Genomic DNA, 17,745 nt, shown 5'->3' with positions numbered 1-17,745 from the left:
CTCGTTTGTTTTTTTTTGTGTAAAAAATTGAAAACAAAAAAAAAACAAAAAAAAATTCAAACACATAAGTATAAGAAAAAAAAAAAAGAAAAAGAAAAAATACAAAAAAATCTGAAAACAAATACTGTAAACTATAATATATATGTCAGGAATAAAGGAGATGCATTTTACTTTGTTGTTTATGAAAATGCAATGCTTTTTAGATCCTTAATATTTTTATTTTGGAAACGATTCCAATTTGATCGACCACGGTTTGTAATTAGAAAACTTGACTCCTGTGATTAGTTTTTCCTAGTTGATAGTCGTTCCTGGTATTTGAACGCAGATTATATTTTTCAGAAAATGATATCAGGAAGTTATCTCAAAAAACGCTTGGTAGAAAATTGTTTTTATACTTATACATAAAAATTAATATCTGTAATGTGTTAAGTTTCTCAATATCTAGAACCATCACGCTTTTCATCACTGGGGCCGGGTTTACTAACCTATATAAATAATTAATTGCGTTGCATGCATGGTTTTGCAGGCTTTGCAATTTTAGCAATTTGGTCTTGAGTGCTGGCCCAAACAATATTTGTGTACAAAAGCTGACTATGTACAAGACTAAAGTAAAGCATATTATGTGATTTACTATCGAGAAAAGGTCTTGACTTATACAAAACACCTATTACAGAGGACACCTTTGTTTCAAGAAGACTAATATGGTTTTTCCATGACAAATTTTCATCAAAAAGTACTCCCAAGAATTTTGAGTATTTTTCACGTTTAATTTGATTTTTATTAATAAACAGTTTAGGCAGCTTTAACGGAAGATTAATTGATTGTTTTTTTTTATGAAATAGAGTAAAGCTAGTTTTTTTACAATTTAGGGATAATTTATTTGCTATAAACCAGAGGTTAAAATTTTTGAGTTCAATATTCATAGTTTCAAACAAAGTCTTTGCATCAAGATGATTAAAAAATAAATTTGTATTGTCAGCATACATAATTGTAGATATTTTTTGGGAAGCTTTATGCATATCGTTAATATATATTAAAAACAATAATGAACCTAGGATTGAACCCTGAGGAACTCCACACGTAATATCAAGGGCTCCTGACTTTTCTAGTAGTACAAATTACTTTCTGTTAGACAAGTAGCTTTGAATCCACTTAAATGTTGAGTCTATTATGCCATAATATTTTAGCTTGGAAAGTAAAATATTATGTCATCACCTGTATCAAAGGCCTCGGAAAGATCAATAAAAACTCCTAATACCAGTTCATCTCTATCAAACGGCTTATATATTTTGTCAGCAAGTTTAATAATAGCATGTTCAGTAGAGCAATTGCTTTAAAATCCAAACTGATTTTTGTATAATAAATTGTTTAATGTAAAGTACTTATTAACTCTATTATAAATTACTCTCTCATATACTTTTGAAAAAACTGGGAGTAGAGAAATAGGTCGGTAGTTAGAAATATTATTGCAATCACCTTTTTTGAGAATGGGATTAATTTTGGCTAATTTAAGTTTGTCAGGGAATATACTATTTTCAAATGAAGATGATATTAAATAAAATAATGGTTTACAAATGCTGTCCATAACATAAATAGCTACATTACTGGAAATACCATCATATTCACATGAGTTGTTGCGTTTAAGTTCAATAATTGCTTTATTAAATTCAAGTTTAGTTATCTTTTCATTATTTATACTAGTGTTGGGTTTTTCTCCCGAAAAGTTATTAAATGTTTTATTTGGTTGCGCAATGTTAGAAGCAAGAGAGGGGCCTACATTAACAAAATATTTGTTAAATTCTTGACATATATTTGTTTTACTTGTTATAATTTTTTTATCGGAAATTAATTTTTGTGGTAAGCAAGTATGCTTCTTTTTTTCTCTTCCTGTTAGTTGGTTTATAACAGCCCAAGTCCTTTTTATATCGAACTTATGGTTATCAAGCTGATTAGAAAAATATCTTATTTTTGCTTCTTTTATATTATGTTGAAAAAACTTTTTAGAATTTTTGTAGGTTTTTTCATCATCTTTATTTTTGGATTTTAAAAATTTTACGTAAAGTTTTTGTTTTCTTTTTAATGCTTTAATTAACGTTATTGTCATCCATGGATTCTTATATCCTTTGTTTTTTATTTCTGTAGTTATTTTTGGGCATATATTATCAAAGATATTTTGAAATGTGCTTGAGAAATTATCAAACGCAGTATTAGGATCTGTTGATGAATAAACGTTGTCCCATCGTACTATTTGGAGTTTTTTTTTTAAATTATTCAGGTTTTTTATAGAAAGATTTCTGTAAGTCACAAAGATTTTTTTATTGTCAATATTAGATAGTACTTCGCGTGCTATATGGAAAACCAGAAAATGATCAGAAAAGTCTGCAATAAAAAGGCCTGATTCAAATTTAGTATTTAGGGAACTGTTTGTTAAAATATTGTCAATCACAGAAGATGATTGGTTAGTAATGCGCGTGGGTTTAAATATGGTGGGTATTACATTAAATTCAAATAGTAAGTTGAAAAAGTTTTTATGTTTGCAAACTTTTCATAACATAATGCGTCCATATTTGTATCTCCCGCGAAAAAACGTGCTTGTTTTGTTTACTCATTTGAGACATAAAATTTCTTAAGATTTCTTAAGGAAGTTAACTTGTTTACCACATGGCGGTCGATACAATGAGGAGATTAAAAATGATTTACCAGAAGTATTTAACACTTCAATGCACAAAGTTTCAATATGTTTATTTGCTTTTTGAAAACGTGTTGTTTATTTTAAATTCTAATTTATCAAGAATATATATTGCAACGCCACCTCCCTTGATGATTACACGTGGTCGACTTATCATTTTATATGAGTCTAAATTGTAAAGGGAATTTGCATCTTCCCAAGTTTCTGATATACATATTACATCAAAAAGATATTTAAAAGAATAATAAAAATGTTTAAATGATTCAAAATTTTTGTTCATTGACCGTATATTAATACTTAAAATGTTTAAATCTTTGTTACGTTTTTCTCTCTTAAATTCTTCTGGTTTATAATATTCATTATTTAAGCAGTTAATATCTATTTCAATCAAAAAATTATAATCATTTTTGTTATATTTCAAAATTTCAAAAATAGGTGATATTAATTTTGTCAAATTAGCTTCATTGTTATGCATTGTTTTAGATATATTCATTGTTAATATCCTTAATAAAAACCTTAATTTAGTACTTAATAAAATAATTAAAACGTAAATAAATAAATTACTTGCTTTCAACACCCTCGTTCTCGTTTTTCATTTCTCTTAGCACTAATCGATTATATATGACTTTCGCGTATTTTCCGTTAACACGATGTATTTTTGCTTGGACAAAAAGCTCTTTACGAATTCGCATTGTTTTACATCGCTATAGTCTTCGTTAATAAATATGTTTTTTCCCTTGAGTTTACGAGCGTTAGATAAGATGATTTCCTTGTCCTGCCAGTTTAATATTCTGCAGACAATATTTCTAGGCTTCCCATTAAGTTTACCGACACGATGTGCTCTTTCTATAACAACTGAATCCGCAACTTCAAGGTCTTCCTTAAATAGTAGGCTTACTTTTTTAAAGCATCATTAAAAGTTTCGTTATTTGCTTCTTTGATTCCGACAATTCTTAGATTGTTACGTCGGTTTCCAGGGCCGGATCTAGGGGGTATCCTGTGTTGCCCAGGATTCACCCATAATATTCTAAGAAGTTATAAAAAATTCCGTTTCATTATATAAAAAAATACTAAACTTAAATTTTTAGTATACTAATATGTATATATGAGTTCTTTAAAAAAATAAATATTGCCTTTATAGAAAAACATACACGGCTTTAACAATGTTTCAAAGACTTCGCTCTCCTCCGTGATGTTTTAAAACGCCGCTATTATTCAGGATTCTTTTTTTAAAGTAAACGGAACCGAAAGAACCCTTTTAATCAATCGTTATTGCAATGTATTTATTTTGGTTGCCGTAATTAAGGCCAAAAAAATCCCTATTGTTTCAGGATCATTTGACCCGAATTTCCGGTGTGCATATTTTGAAACCCTATACAGACTCAGAATAGGCAGAAATATGCGCAATCTGATTCGCTGATTTTGAAAGAGAGGCTTTTGCGCGTATGTTGAAATCAAAACAAATGTCAAAAAACGTATTAAATAATAAAAGTGAATTTGAGTAATTTCATAAAAAACCAAATAATAATAGCAAAAAAAAATTATGATTTCTCTATCCAATTTTGTGCAATATAGTACAAATACTTATACAAGCCCTCACAACTCAAAACATCCGTGATTTTCAGAATTTTTTCTTAAAAATAAAGATTTAAAAAATTAGTTTGTTTTTCTAATTCTAAGATATAAAAAAGACAACCATTGTAACAAACTATAAACCAGATGGTGAAACTTGACTATGCTGTGATTCTCATACGATAGATTTTTTAAAACAGTTTTAAAATTTACCTACTAATATCAATAGACTATTATTAACTTGGTATAATTTTTTTCAAATTAAGTTCCCATTTATCCAATCATTTAGCAAGAAAAGTATTTTGAAAAAATAGCCTAATTTCTTTTTAGAACTTTACACTTATTACTCTCATATATAAATTATATACAACACTAAAAAAATTTGAGAGTATTGCTTATTGGTTATTGTAGCTAGCCTAGATGATTTGCAACACTCTTAAATTAAAAGCAATTGTAAGCAAGAGCAAATTTAGATATCCTTTGGTAATGTATAGCAATAAAAGATCACAAAGCATTGTAGCATAATAAGCTATTAAAAAAAATCTATAACCTGATGTCCACAAGTGTGTTTTGATATAGTAAACTGATTACCAAAAGCAATAACTCTCAACTTACCACACCTTTATGAAAAACTAAGTGTAAAAAGGTAGAAACAAGAAAGATTGCAAACATGCAAGCTCATGTTGTTGTTTATTTCAATTTCAAAACTCAATACATGTTTGTTGATATATAGCTTTTAACTTGAATAAAATAGTCGTTATTGTATTCTATAATTAATATAAAATGTGTATCCTTTAATAGCAACTGATGGTAAATAATATTAAATAAAGCAGCAAACTTTGATAAATTTTATATATTTATAATGCTAATAATTTATTTTACATTATATACTCCAGAAGAGAAAGAAAATATGTCTGCTCTAAAAAAATTACAAAAAAAAATTTTAAGTAAAATGTACTCCATATTTACAAATTTTATTTATAGTTTTATTATGTAATTTTTAATATAACCAATAAAAACAAGTGTTCTTTTTTTAAATTTCTGTGAATATCTATTGTTTATTAATATAAAACAGAGATGCGCTATGTTTTATTTTGATGTAATATTAATAATTTTTTTGAAAACTTGCTTCTTCAAATGTAAAAGCTAATTCTGATGAAGTTATTTTTATTACAAAAATTGCCATAATTCACCTTTATTTGGTTAAATTTTTTGACTTTAATACTCAGTAAAGTTTTAATGTTCAGTGAAAAAACAAATATCACTTTTTTTGTTAGATTTTCCAATAGATTATTGTTATTCAAATTATTTCCATTAGATTAATATCCAATTTTCATCCTATATAATATATATAAAGAAAAGTATTGATGTACGCTTTATCAGCCTTCTCAAAATTTAGGTTGAACAGTAACTTCTTTAGGGTTCGTAGATTTATATGGAACATGTAAGCTTGTTTGGCAAAACATCTGTAAAAATTTTCTTTTTCCAAAATTTTAAATGTTGAACTGTTTATAATTAACAAGTTGGTATAAAGATGCAGTAACGAGCTTAGAACAACCTCTACCTCAGCTTAAAATTTATACTTTGCATATTTTAAGTACTTTACCAGTAGTCTGGTGCAATTGCATATAAACTTTGTATCGAGCATGCTTTGTAGAACACAGACATTATATTTGATGAGAAACACATTTAGAAATCTTGCAAAATTACACACATGCAAATTCAAGTGAAATATTTCAAAAGTTTATACATACAAAACACATTTTATAATAGCAAAAATATTCATAGCATGACAACTTATTTTGTTCTTTTTTTTTGATAATTTTCCTTTCTCTTTTTTATTACTCTTTTTTCATTAAAACGATTGATTTTAACCACTTAGTTTAGTTTTTAAATCTTTTTTTTTTTTCAATTACTGCAATACAAAAAATGCCACAATCATTTGCCATAATCCACTTTTATTTATGCCATAATCCACTTTTATTTGGTTAACTTATTTGATTCAATACTCTTTCAAAAATTAGTGTTTTGTAGACAAACATAAATATCACTTCTTTTGTTAAATTTTCAAATATTTTATAACTTAATGCAGCCTGCCAAAATTTTTATAAATTTTAAACAAGTTTTTAATGGTTTAACACGATGTTTTATTAAAGTTATGTAATAAAAAATTATATCAGCCTCCTCCAAACTATGGTTGAAACAAAGCATGAAAGCAAAATCTCTTCAGAGCTCATATATTGACATGGAACATGTAAGCTAGTTTTGCAATTAGTACAAATTTTCTTTTTTAAAAAACTCTAATTTTTAACCCTTTAAAATAAACATGTAAATCAGCTTATAAATAAAGTTCTTCACCAGTAGTCACGAAAAACTGCATATAAACTTTGTATGCAAAAGTACTTCACTATTAGTCTCGTACAACATACTTATATATTTTAACTATGTATTTGAGAATGCTTTAAGGCCAAGAGTATATTTTAAGAGAAACACATTTGTAGATTTTTTCAAATTTACTTCAACACATTTTTTATTTTCGTTTCTTAAAATTAACAATAGATAAAATCTTTATCACCAAGATAAACTTTATTGAAATTTTTACGAGTGAAAATTCTCTTGTACAAATCGATTTTGATACATTTTAAATACTCTGAAGAGTACTAAAATAAAATGAATTTCCTGTGTTGATAGTAACACATGACTTGTATTGATAAACTTGGTATATCATACTTTGAAATTTATTCCAAAAATCTGTTTGTTTTAATTTTCATTATATTTTTCAATAAAATCGCACTTGCCTCTCTTTCAAAATCAGCGAATCAGATTGCTCATTTTTCTGCCTATTCTGAGCCTGTATAGGGTTTCAAAATATGCTTCCGGTGTTGCGTTAAATAAGTAGCCCGTTAAATAAGTAGACAAAATGTAATATTTGCGCATGCGTTAGTATACGGATACTTATTTAACGCCAATAGGCGTTAAATAAGTAGCTCGTTAAAAAAGTAGACTAATTGAGCAATCAAGGCATTGTTCGTTTAGCCAAACTTTATGTCAAACTGAAACAAAAACGTTGTCGAGGTAAGTGTTACAATGTTATTGTGAAACCAATTTACGGTTTATATATAGCATTAACTTTAGTTACTAAAAACTGATTTTAAAAAATAGGGCACGATTAATTTTTCACAAAAAAAACTAAAAAATGGCTTTTATTTTAAAATAACAGTTTTTTTGTTTAAACATTGGTAACGTTGTTAAGTTTTTTTTTCCTTAAAAAAAAATGATACTACGGTTAGGATTATTGCTGATGGGTGTTATTCTAATGACATAACCTTCTTTGGGATGCTTTCTGCGAAGCGTGTTTATTTTGCAATACTTTAGAGTTGTTAACAATGCCAAAAGTTGCAAGGCCAAGGCTACATGTTACAAGGCCAAGACCAAGGCCAAAAGTTACAAGGTCAAGGATAAGAGTTTCAAGGCCAAGGCCTACGCAAACATTTTCAAGACCAAAGATTTGAATTTTTGCCTAACGTTAAGGTCAAATATTAACAAAACTGTAGGTAACAATTGCTGTGACAATAAACCACATGTTGTAAAAATAAACCAAAGTTATGCGCAAAATTCTACGAAGTCAATAAGAAAACATACTTGTAGATATTTATGAAAGCCGAAAACAAAAATACATAAAAATAAAGGATGAAAACCTTTAATTCTTTAATTTTATGTATTTTTTTGAAGGCCTAGGCCAAAACAATCAAGGCCAAGGCCAAAATTTTCAAGGCCAAGAGCAAAAAATCAATAACATTTTCTTAGCTGGTAGAAAATGCTCAATGAAATAGTTACCTTCATCGCAGTATTTTATCTTGAATAATAAGTTCATGAATAATTGGAAAAATTAGCAGACGAATAAAATCCAATAATTTTCTAAAACCTTTAATAAACTTCCATAACGCTTAATTCCAATAAAAAAAACATATGGGATAACATTCAAGACAAATTTATGCGGAAAAAAGATTCATAAACTAATACGATAACATAATAAAATTATAAAAATTTATTAGGTAAAAATGAATTTACATTTACTTTGTTTTTAAATCTGTTCATTTACGTTTACCTCTCCTAGATTGAAAGTTACTTGTCTTTGCAGTCAAACATCAGAGATTGAGATTACCTAAAATGTACTCTTTTACCGCTTTTAACTAAGGAGTTTAGCTTGTCATTCCTAAAAAAAAGTACAACTATTTACTAGAAAATAATAATATAGTATGCATTTATTACAGTTTTTGAAACTTGTAAATTAAATATGCAAATATTTTATTAAAACATTTATTTAAAAATCTTTGTATTTAAAATAAAGAATAATAATAAAAAGATAATACTAAGTTAGTTAAAAATACACTTGTAACCTGAAATGGATTCAACAACCTCAAGTGTCTAAATATTACACAAATTAATATTACAAATCTAAATAAAAATAATTAAAAAGTCAGAAATCAGGTAATTTCTGATTTAGAAGTAAAAGGTTTTTGATTAAATATTTAAAGTAACTATTCTTTAATTTAGTATAGTTACTTTAGAATGAAAAAACAAATTGCAAATATACAAAATTTCTTTAATATATTCAGTTTAAAAACTCTACATATAACTCTAAAATAAAATTGAACAAACTCTAGTCTAACAATAGTAAAGTCTAATCTAAAACTAAATTAATAACAAGCTAAAGTACTGACTCAACTAATACTAGACTTAAAATATTAGCCTTTTTTTTATAGAAAAGGAAACTGATTTTTTAGATTGAATTAAAATATTTTGATGCAGTAAATATCCTCACAAACCACAAACTTTAGAAATTAATGATCCACAAAAAAATTTAAAACCAATAATTTTTTATTATCATTTTTTTTTTAATTATTTTTATACAGGGTTTCTGTAATGAGTTGTTGAAACATAAAAAATAACTGAAAACTTGATGTTTCATCACATGCTGTCATTATATATTGTAAATAAACATTCAAATATATTGTACTAGCTCATAATTTAAACATTTTCTTGATGTGAAGACACAAAACAGAAACACTATTTTAATGCACAATGGCAGAGATCATCACATTGAAATGATATTGAGCAGGTTTTTGTACCATTAGATAAAATGGAAGAAAACATCTCCAGTTTCCTATTCTCAACACACTTCAAAAAATGAGATCTCATACTGTTTCTTTCCCAAAGAATTACACTTGGATCAATTCCATGACATAAAGCTGTAGCATTAGCAATAGCATATAGCCCGCAATCATTTCCGTTGTCTTGATTCTGGCATCTCATGACTTCTAAATTTATGAATTCAATACCCTCATTTATCAATATTGATCGTGCAACTCTGTGTACTAGTAATGGAACAGTATTTTTATTAAAACCAGTAAAAAGGGAATCATAATATTGAACAGAATTTGATCCATTATCAGATGTTACATTACTTATTAATACCCAATGTGAATTTCTCACATTAAATATCTGAACAAACTTTCCAGAAACAAAACCACAAAAGTTATTTGAATTAAAAATACAAGAACTTTGAAACCCACCTACTTTAGGAAACTGATGCGAAAGAAAACTTTGTGCAATATCAATTAAAGTATCATCTAGCCAACCTAATGGATTATTTAAAATATCTATGCATTCTTTGATCGACTGTGCTGATAATGTTGAATAAAAATTGTTATCTAGCGAAATTGCAGGATAAATCAATCTTCTATGTTTTAAAATGCTTTTATCGTCAGATAGAGATGATGTAGAGATTACCATTTTAATAAATTTATAACTTTTATCTTTGTCATAACATTTCAATTCTGACATGTGCCTCTTTTTAGAACTCCTTTTTTTTAAATCTTCTTTTTTATATGATTGGTTTGTCATTTTCAAACAATAATCATGTTCTTTTAAAAGCAATTCTGCCGACAATACTTACAATACAAATACAATTTTTTTTGAATTTGCTCATCCAATGCATTATTTTCAAATATGTTATTGTCATTAGTACCAGAATCAATATTATTCAGTGATAAAGTGGAGAACAAGTTTGCTTCTCTGCCAAACATTAAAAAAAATGGTGTAAATTTAGTTAACTTTTGCACACATGTGCGCAGACCAAATAAAACAGCTTCTAACAACTCATCCCAATTGCTCTGGGTATCATAAGATAATTTAAAGAGAGATTTCTTAATTGTCTTATTAGGTTAATAATCTCGTCCGTTGGTTTGTGGGTGGAAGGCAGGTAAGGTAATCACGTGTTTGATTTGAATTCAGGAGAATAAAAACTATTTACAAACTCCCTGCCTTGGTCTGAAAAAGTTTTCTTCGGAGGACCGATAGAACAAAGTAGTAAGGCACTTAGAAACATAAAATACTAATTTTTTAGGAACAGCAAAAACTTCAATATATTTGTTCCAAAAATCACTTGTTGGTAAAATATATTTCTTTTCATGCTTTGCATATTGAAGAGGTCCAATTAGACTTATGCCTAAAGAATCCCACAGTCCATTAACCTTGATAGGTTTTAATTCAGGAGCGACAGTTCTTATTTTCTCCATTCTTTGACACTTGTCACATTCTTTAACCCATTTGGTAATGTCATTAACCATTCCTAATTATTCAACAAAAACAAAAGTTTGACATGAACCAAAATATAACTAAATTAAAACACTAGAGTTGTGCTACTATATATTATTATGATGATATTAACCAATAACTCACAAAAAAATTTAATTTGCCCAGCATTTTAGTTCAAGAAATACACACAACACTTAAAAGAACTTAAAAACCTTATAGAAAATAAAAAAGTACTATTATAAAAACACATTAATATTACCTAGCCAGTAGAAAGAATTTTTAATTTTGCTCTTGTGTTGTTAAGGCCAACATGAGCCCCATGATTAGAATCATGGACATCTTTAAAGGCTAACGTTTTTTCATAGTCATTAAAAAGTACTTGCAGGTTTTTTGACGCTGTTATATAGTACAACTTACCATCTGAAGTATATAATAAGTTAGTGATTATTCAATAAAAATAATTAATGTTTATTAAAAATAACTATTACTTATTCAACAATTTATTATATAACGATTACATACCGCATAGTTTGAATTTTTTTGCATATTTTAAAAATGATTTACGCTGTGATTTAGAGCAATTTATTGCTCTTTCAGAAAGATAAAGCTTTACATCTTCAACAGAATAACTATGAGCTGACATTTTATAATAAATTTTAAATGAATTAAATTGTTAAGTATGGCCAAAAATGAAATCCAAATAATCTTAAATCTTTACCGCAACACCGGTAGACAACAAAAAAAAGTTGCAGGAACGTTTGATCAAAAGGGTTCTCTCGGTTCCGTTTATATATAAAAATGAATCCTTAATTATTCCAATAACGCCTTAATTATTCGTATAAACTTTAAACGAATAATTAAAGCTTTAAAATAAAGCTCTACGTATTCCAATAAATTGAAGTTTTATCAAAAATTAGTTTAAAGTAATTTTAAGTACAAATTTTATTTTTGTTTGCAATTATGGATTTGTTGCTATCCAATGCCATTAAAGCCAAGCATTTGCCTAGTATTACGACTTACAAAGTAAAGCTTCGTAATAATCTTAAAGATTTAAATTCAAAGTTTCCTGTTGTAAACAAAGATCTTCTTTCTTTAAGAAATTCTGAAATGGAAGCTTTTATTCCCATTCAAAAAGAAAATGAAGACTATATTGTTTTAAAGTATGAGTTTAAACGCGTTTTTTTATGTTTTATTTTGTTTATAAAACAATTCTTAACAAATAACCTTTAGTTACATATGTTTTTTTTAGTTATATTTAGTCTATATATGATATGACTTTACAGGTCAATGGAAAATGGTAAGTGTCTTTACAACTCTGCTGCTTTATTAATAAATTCATCAGATAAAACACATGAAATTCTTCGACTATTAACTTCTGTTGAGTTGTTTGAGAAAGCAACCTTTTATTCAAGATGCACAATAATCTTAAACCAAGTAGAATCTAAAAGTTTTTCTTCACTCTCTAGTGTTTTCACGGCATGTGTTTCATTTGAGTCTTCTGATTCTTTTACAGAATTAAATGATATAAATATTTCTGAACTTATAGAAAAAGAAGCCTATAACAATTGCAGAAACAATAAATTTGCTTCTTTTCTTTGTTCCATTGCATTATCTAAATTCTGAGTATTTTATGGTGTAACACTGATTGTTGCTCTATTTCCAAGGATAAAGATATGTGGTCACCAAATCATTTTGTCCCTATTGTGAAAAGAGAAGTTTTATGCTTAAAGAAATTTGTCAAAAGTGATTTAAAAAGAGGATCATGTTCAGTTTTGCCAAGTGTTCTATCGCATTCTTATGTTACCACTAAGGTTCTTAATTTATCAAAATTAATTGATACATGTCGAACTAGATGGGTTCAGAAACTTAAAGGTCTGGATGTTTTTTTTGTATAACTACATATCCGTTTTTCATTCAATGGAAGAAATGGCATACAATGAAGGTAAGAGTTATAACATTGATACTTCTTCAAAAGCTTCATGTTTTTTAAATCTTATGAAAAATTTATCTTTTATTGTGAGCTTAGTTTTAACAAAACAAATAATGGACTATTTCTACGCCATAACTGTTTTCTAAATTTTAGATTTAAAAAAAAATATTGATGTCTATCATAACGAATGGTACTTAATTGCTCTTGACCTAGCTAAGACTCTTGATGTTTCGAAAGTTAAACCAAGGCTCTGTGGCAGACAAGTTTATAGAGATAATTATCATTCTGACACAGTTTAAGATTATTTCAAATATTCCATCACATCTCCTCTTTGTTAGATTTGATGAAGGTGAGATGATTGTTTACAAAGGTTTATCTGGTATTCTTGCAACTGTTGTAAAAAAAATAAAGAAAAATGTTTTTGGAAGTCAGATTTTATGGAATTTTTACATTTTTATATATCAGATATGCCTCATCTTACATCAATTCATGCTGAATTAGATTTGTGGGAAACATTTTGGAACAATCAATCTGTGATCCCATCCACTATTACAGAGACTTTAAAGTCTATTGATATAAGGGGTTTCCCAAACATTAGGAAAGGTTTTTTAATAATGGGAACAATTCTAATTACTAAATGTGAATGCGAGAGGAGCATTTCTGTTATACGCAGACTGAAAACTTATATGCGAAGCCGCATGACAGGGTCAAGATTTAATTCTTTAGCTCTGATGTCTTTTCATCAAGAAATAATTCCTGATGTAGAAAGAGTTTTAAATATTTTTTCTGTTTTAGGGGAACGACTCTTAGAGTTGGTTGTACCTAATATTAATTTATTAATTTCTTTTTTGTTTATTGACTATATTCGTGTATTTTATTTTATATTTAAGTTTATCTTATATTTAGTGAAAATTAGAAAAACCAACATAAAAATTTAAAAAAAAAAACCTATTAAAAAAAATTTGGCCTAACTGCTTATCAAGAAAAGGAAAGAATCCAGAAATGGAGGACTAACCTAAGGCAACAATATTAATACTTTACATAAACTGCCTATCAAAAAAAGGAAAGAATCCAGAAATGGAGGGCTAACCTTAGGCCACATGACAGTTTAAAGATGGAGTGCAAAGTCCTTTGGCTTACCTTCTCGTTGGTGCACTTCGTTAAATAGGTTAGACAAGTAAATAATGTCTAATTTATGAACAGAATAGCCAAGGCAATATTTTTATTAGTTTTGTTTTATATGGGTAATTGAGAACAATGCCAAGTAAATAATAATAAAGTACTGATGCCGCTTTGATGACGAATTACCAAAATATACTCGGCGATATTATTTTGCAACCTCCCCCCCCTCCCTTGCTAGCGCGGGGAAGGGGTTTACAAAAAAATATCGCCGACTATATTTTGGCAACTCGAAAAAAAACAGGCAACACCCACAAAAAATCCTGCATCCGCCCCTGGTTTTGATCCTCAAGATCGACTGTTTTTCTTTTATTTTCATTTGAATCGTTGCTTAATTTTCCGAATGATTTAATAGCCACAATAGTTTCTTTAATTTCTGCTATTTTGCTATCAAACTTGCTTACTTTTGTCTTTATTTGATCACCAACAAAAGTAAGCCCACGTTTTATTTCTTCAACGTCTTTGGCTAAGTTATCAACTTTTTCAAGAACACTGAGCAAACTTTCCATAAAACATTTGAAAATTGTATCTCCTTGTAATGACATGAGTTCTCTAAGCATTCCCATCGTAATTACTTTATCGTTATCCATTTTTTATTTTTTTTATATCGGTTTATATTTTTATAGATATACAACATATATATGTAAATTCATATATAATATATATATATATATATATATATATATATATATATATATATATATATATATATATATATATATATATATATGTATATATATATATATGTATAAATATATATATATATATATATATATATATATATATATATATATATATATATATATATATATATATATATATATATATATATATATATATATATATATATATATATATATATATATATATATATATATATATGTATATATATATATATATATATACATATATATATATATATATATATATATATATATATATACACATATATATATCTATACACACACATATATATATATATATATATATATATATATATATATATAAATATTGTTAGATTTATATATATAAAAATTATTTAATTTATTTTTTAACTTTTTTTTTTTTACTTCTTCAACACATTTGCTCTGCTCAAAGTGCGTAGTCATACCGTTAAACAAAAATGCAATGAAAAACTAAAAGCAAAAAGTAACGAGAATGTGCAAATTTCTTTATGTAAAGTATTACATAAAGAAAATTCAAAGGTAAAACTATCAATAGCTCATTTTTTTCGAAAAGTGGAGATAGAACAAGATAATTCTGACGTAGAAACTTGTCACTAAGAGAAAGCTGCAGGTATTTTGCAATTGTATTTATATAAGTTGCTATTTAACTTTAGATAAAGATTACTTCAATCAGATGATAGAAAAGTTTAGATTAAAGCATATGCATGTATTATATAAATAATACATCAAGTTAGGTGCAGACATTTTTACGTAAAGCACTAATACCGTTTCTTCAAAGTTTTTTAAATCAAATTGCACAGATCTGAGATTATTTTGATATCACGGGATAATTTTATATTTTAAAGAGTTAATTTTTTATTTATTTAGGTATACCATATTAAAATACATTTATTATAGTGAAAAGTACAGAAAACATATATACAAAATTATTGCATATCAGAGTGATAAAAATACATCAATATAATATTGATACAAACTTTAATATAAATTTTGGTATGATAACTATTATATAAATTTATTTTTCTAAACTTTAATACCTAAAAAAAGGAAATCAAAGAAGATTCAGCATTTTTGAGTACAAAACTCCAAAAAAAAATCTTTTTGCTGATTACCTAAGCAGCGCCATATGGCGTTTATCTATTTCAATGTAAAAAGTTAACTAAAGTAAATTTAGAAATAATTTTTTTTGTAATTAGCTTTGTAATTACTATTTCTACTGTTATTATTATTATTTTTTTTTATTAATATTTTTTTTTTAATTTATTGCAATCTTTTTTACAAACCAAGTTTATGCAGCTTTGCTTGCCGTTTAAACGACAATATTCTATCAAGTCTTTTAATTTTTTATTCGTCTTATTTAGTCTTATTTGTCTTATTCCATCAAGTTTTTTAATTTTTTAATTTTCAAGTTTTTTCATGTTTATGACATGAAAAAACTTTTAAGTTATATTGAAAAATCAGAAAACCGGGTTTAAGTTTTTTTAATATAATAGTTTTGGAAACTATTTGATCGCAAATTACAGGAAATGTTTTTTTTTTTTAGTAAAATAACTTAAATCAATTTTAAAATCAGTTTTATAAATTCAATTTAATGAAAATAATAATAAAATATAAATGTTTATTGAAAAAAAGAAAAAAAAGGATTTTATTGATAAAAAAAAGCATAAAAAAGCAAATAATCGTGAAATGATGCAATTTCAATAAGTAAAGCGGTTTTATTTTTAAAATTGAACATAGTTAGCCTCTAAACTAAATCTTTTATTATAGCAGAACACGAAAACATACCAAAACAGTAGTTGAATAAAAGTTTTCACACTGCTTTTATCCGTTGCTATAGGCGTTGCTTAGGAAGCTACTTTATATCATACCTGCAAAATGCAAAATAGTTGCTTAAAAATTAAAATTATTAAAAAATAATTATGCCATCATTTTCAGCATTGTTAAAATTCTCGAAAATCATATTTTTCAAATTTTTTTTTTTTTTGATTTTACACCTTTTATTTCATGTGAAGCCACCTTAAGTTTTTCCAAGTGTAAGACTTTCATATTTGTCATTGCATTGGAAGGATCGTCCATTTTGCTTAGATAATGAATCGCTTTACAAGAATGGTTTTGCAAGCCTTACAGTTTGATTAATTTTGTTTTGTTTGTATTAGCCCACACTATTTTAGCATATGTGAGATGATTTGGTATTAGACTAAAGTAAAGTTTTTTTCTTGAACAGAAATCAAGAAACGGACGAGATTTATATAAAATACCTATTGCAGATGGTATTTATGATTCAATGTGCCCAATATGATTTCTCCATGATAAATTTTTATCAATTTGAACACCAAGAAACTTTGCATATTTTTCCCATTTCATTGTTACGTTGTTAATGACTCTGGATCTTTTTAATGATAGAGACATTGATTGACCTGTTTTATAAAATAAAATGTAGTTAGTTTTTTCACAGTTTTAAGATGGTTTTTTTGCTCTAAACTATAAATTGAAGTTTTCCAGTTCAGTATTTATTGTTCTAAACATCAATTTAAATTGCTATGATTATAAAACAAAGTTGTGTCATCAGCATACATTATTGAAGATACTATAGATAATGCTTTATGCATATCATTGATGTAAATGAAATACAATAACGGTCCTAAGATTGAGCCTTGAGGGATCCTACACTCAATATCAAGAGCACGTGACTCATCGTTTATTACAAACTGCTTTCTGTTACTCAGTTTTTTACCCATCTATACATTAGTCCTTTGATACCGTAATGTTTTAATTTTGATAGTAAGATGTTGTGGTCAACTGTATCAAATGACTTTGAAAGGTCTATAAATGCTCCCAGTTCACGATCTCCTTTATTAAAAAACATGCATTCAATGATGCGTATTGCTACATTGCTAGTAATGTTGTCATATCCGTATAACTTTTTTCGCTTTAGTTCAGTCAGAGCTTTGTTAAATTCTTTAAAGCATTTTTTTTCGTTTGATATAAATGATAGGGATTTTTCTCAAATAAATTCATCAAACATTTTATTTGGCATCACTATTTTTGGAGCGAGACTGGGACCAAGATTTACAAAGTATTTGTTAAGT

The 17,745-nt window shown here is 26.9% G+C and overlaps 2 protein-coding genes across 2 annotated transcripts; one reads left to right on the top strand and one right to left on the bottom strand.

The window, feature by feature from the left end:
• Positions 1-1,333: 1,333 nt before the first annotated feature.
• On the bottom strand, positions 1,334-3,381 carry LOC136087038 (uncharacterized). The gene is made up of 3 exons (XM_065809545.1): positions 3,254-3,381; positions 3,011-3,192; positions 1,334-2,379 (listed from the first exon to the last, which is right to left on the bottom strand). Exons 1-3 carry the CDS (start codon positions 3,379-3,381, stop codon positions 1,334-1,336), a joined length of 1,356 nt encoding a protein of 451 aa, XP_065665617.1.
• Positions 3,382-13,258: 9,877 nt separating this feature from the next.
• On the top strand, positions 13,259-13,729 carry LOC136087037 (52 kDa repressor of the inhibitor of the protein kinase-like). Its single transcript, XM_065809544.1, has one exon. The coding sequence runs from the start codon at positions 13,259-13,261 to the stop codon at positions 13,727-13,729; it is 471 nt and encodes a 156-aa protein (XP_065665616.1).
• Positions 13,730-17,745: the final 4,016 nt, after the last annotated feature.

The sequence above is a fragment of the Hydra vulgaris genome, chromosome 11 (assembly GCF_038396675.1).
Source record: "Hydra vulgaris chromosome 11, alternate assembly HydraT2T_AEP".
NCBI lineage: Eukaryota > Metazoa > Cnidaria > Hydrozoa > Anthoathecata > Hydridae > Hydra > Hydra vulgaris.
Note: the sequence above shows the minus strand (reverse complement) of the source record. Positions and strands in the feature narration are given on the sequence as shown.

What these genes read in the sequence shown, in the direction of transcription:
- LOC136087038 (XM_065809545.1), bottom strand. Translation starts at nt 3,381, where the DNA reads ATGCGAATTCGTAAAGAGCTTTTTGTCCAAGCAAAAATACATCGTGTT. An exon ending in AACGAGGGTGTTGAAAGCAA is followed by an intron (nt 3,193 to 3,253) that starts GTAATTTATTTA and finishes GTTTTTATTAAG; the next exon opens with GATATTAACAATGAATATAT. An exon ending in AGAATTTAAGAGAGAAAAAC is followed by an intron (nt 2,380 to 3,010) that starts GTAACAAAGATT and finishes TTTTTATTGCAG; the next exon opens with ACTTTTCTGATCATTTTCTG.
- LOC136087037 (XM_065809544.1), top strand. Translation starts at nt 13,259, where the DNA reads ATGCCTCATCTTACATCAATTCATGCTGAATTAGATTTGTGGGAAACA.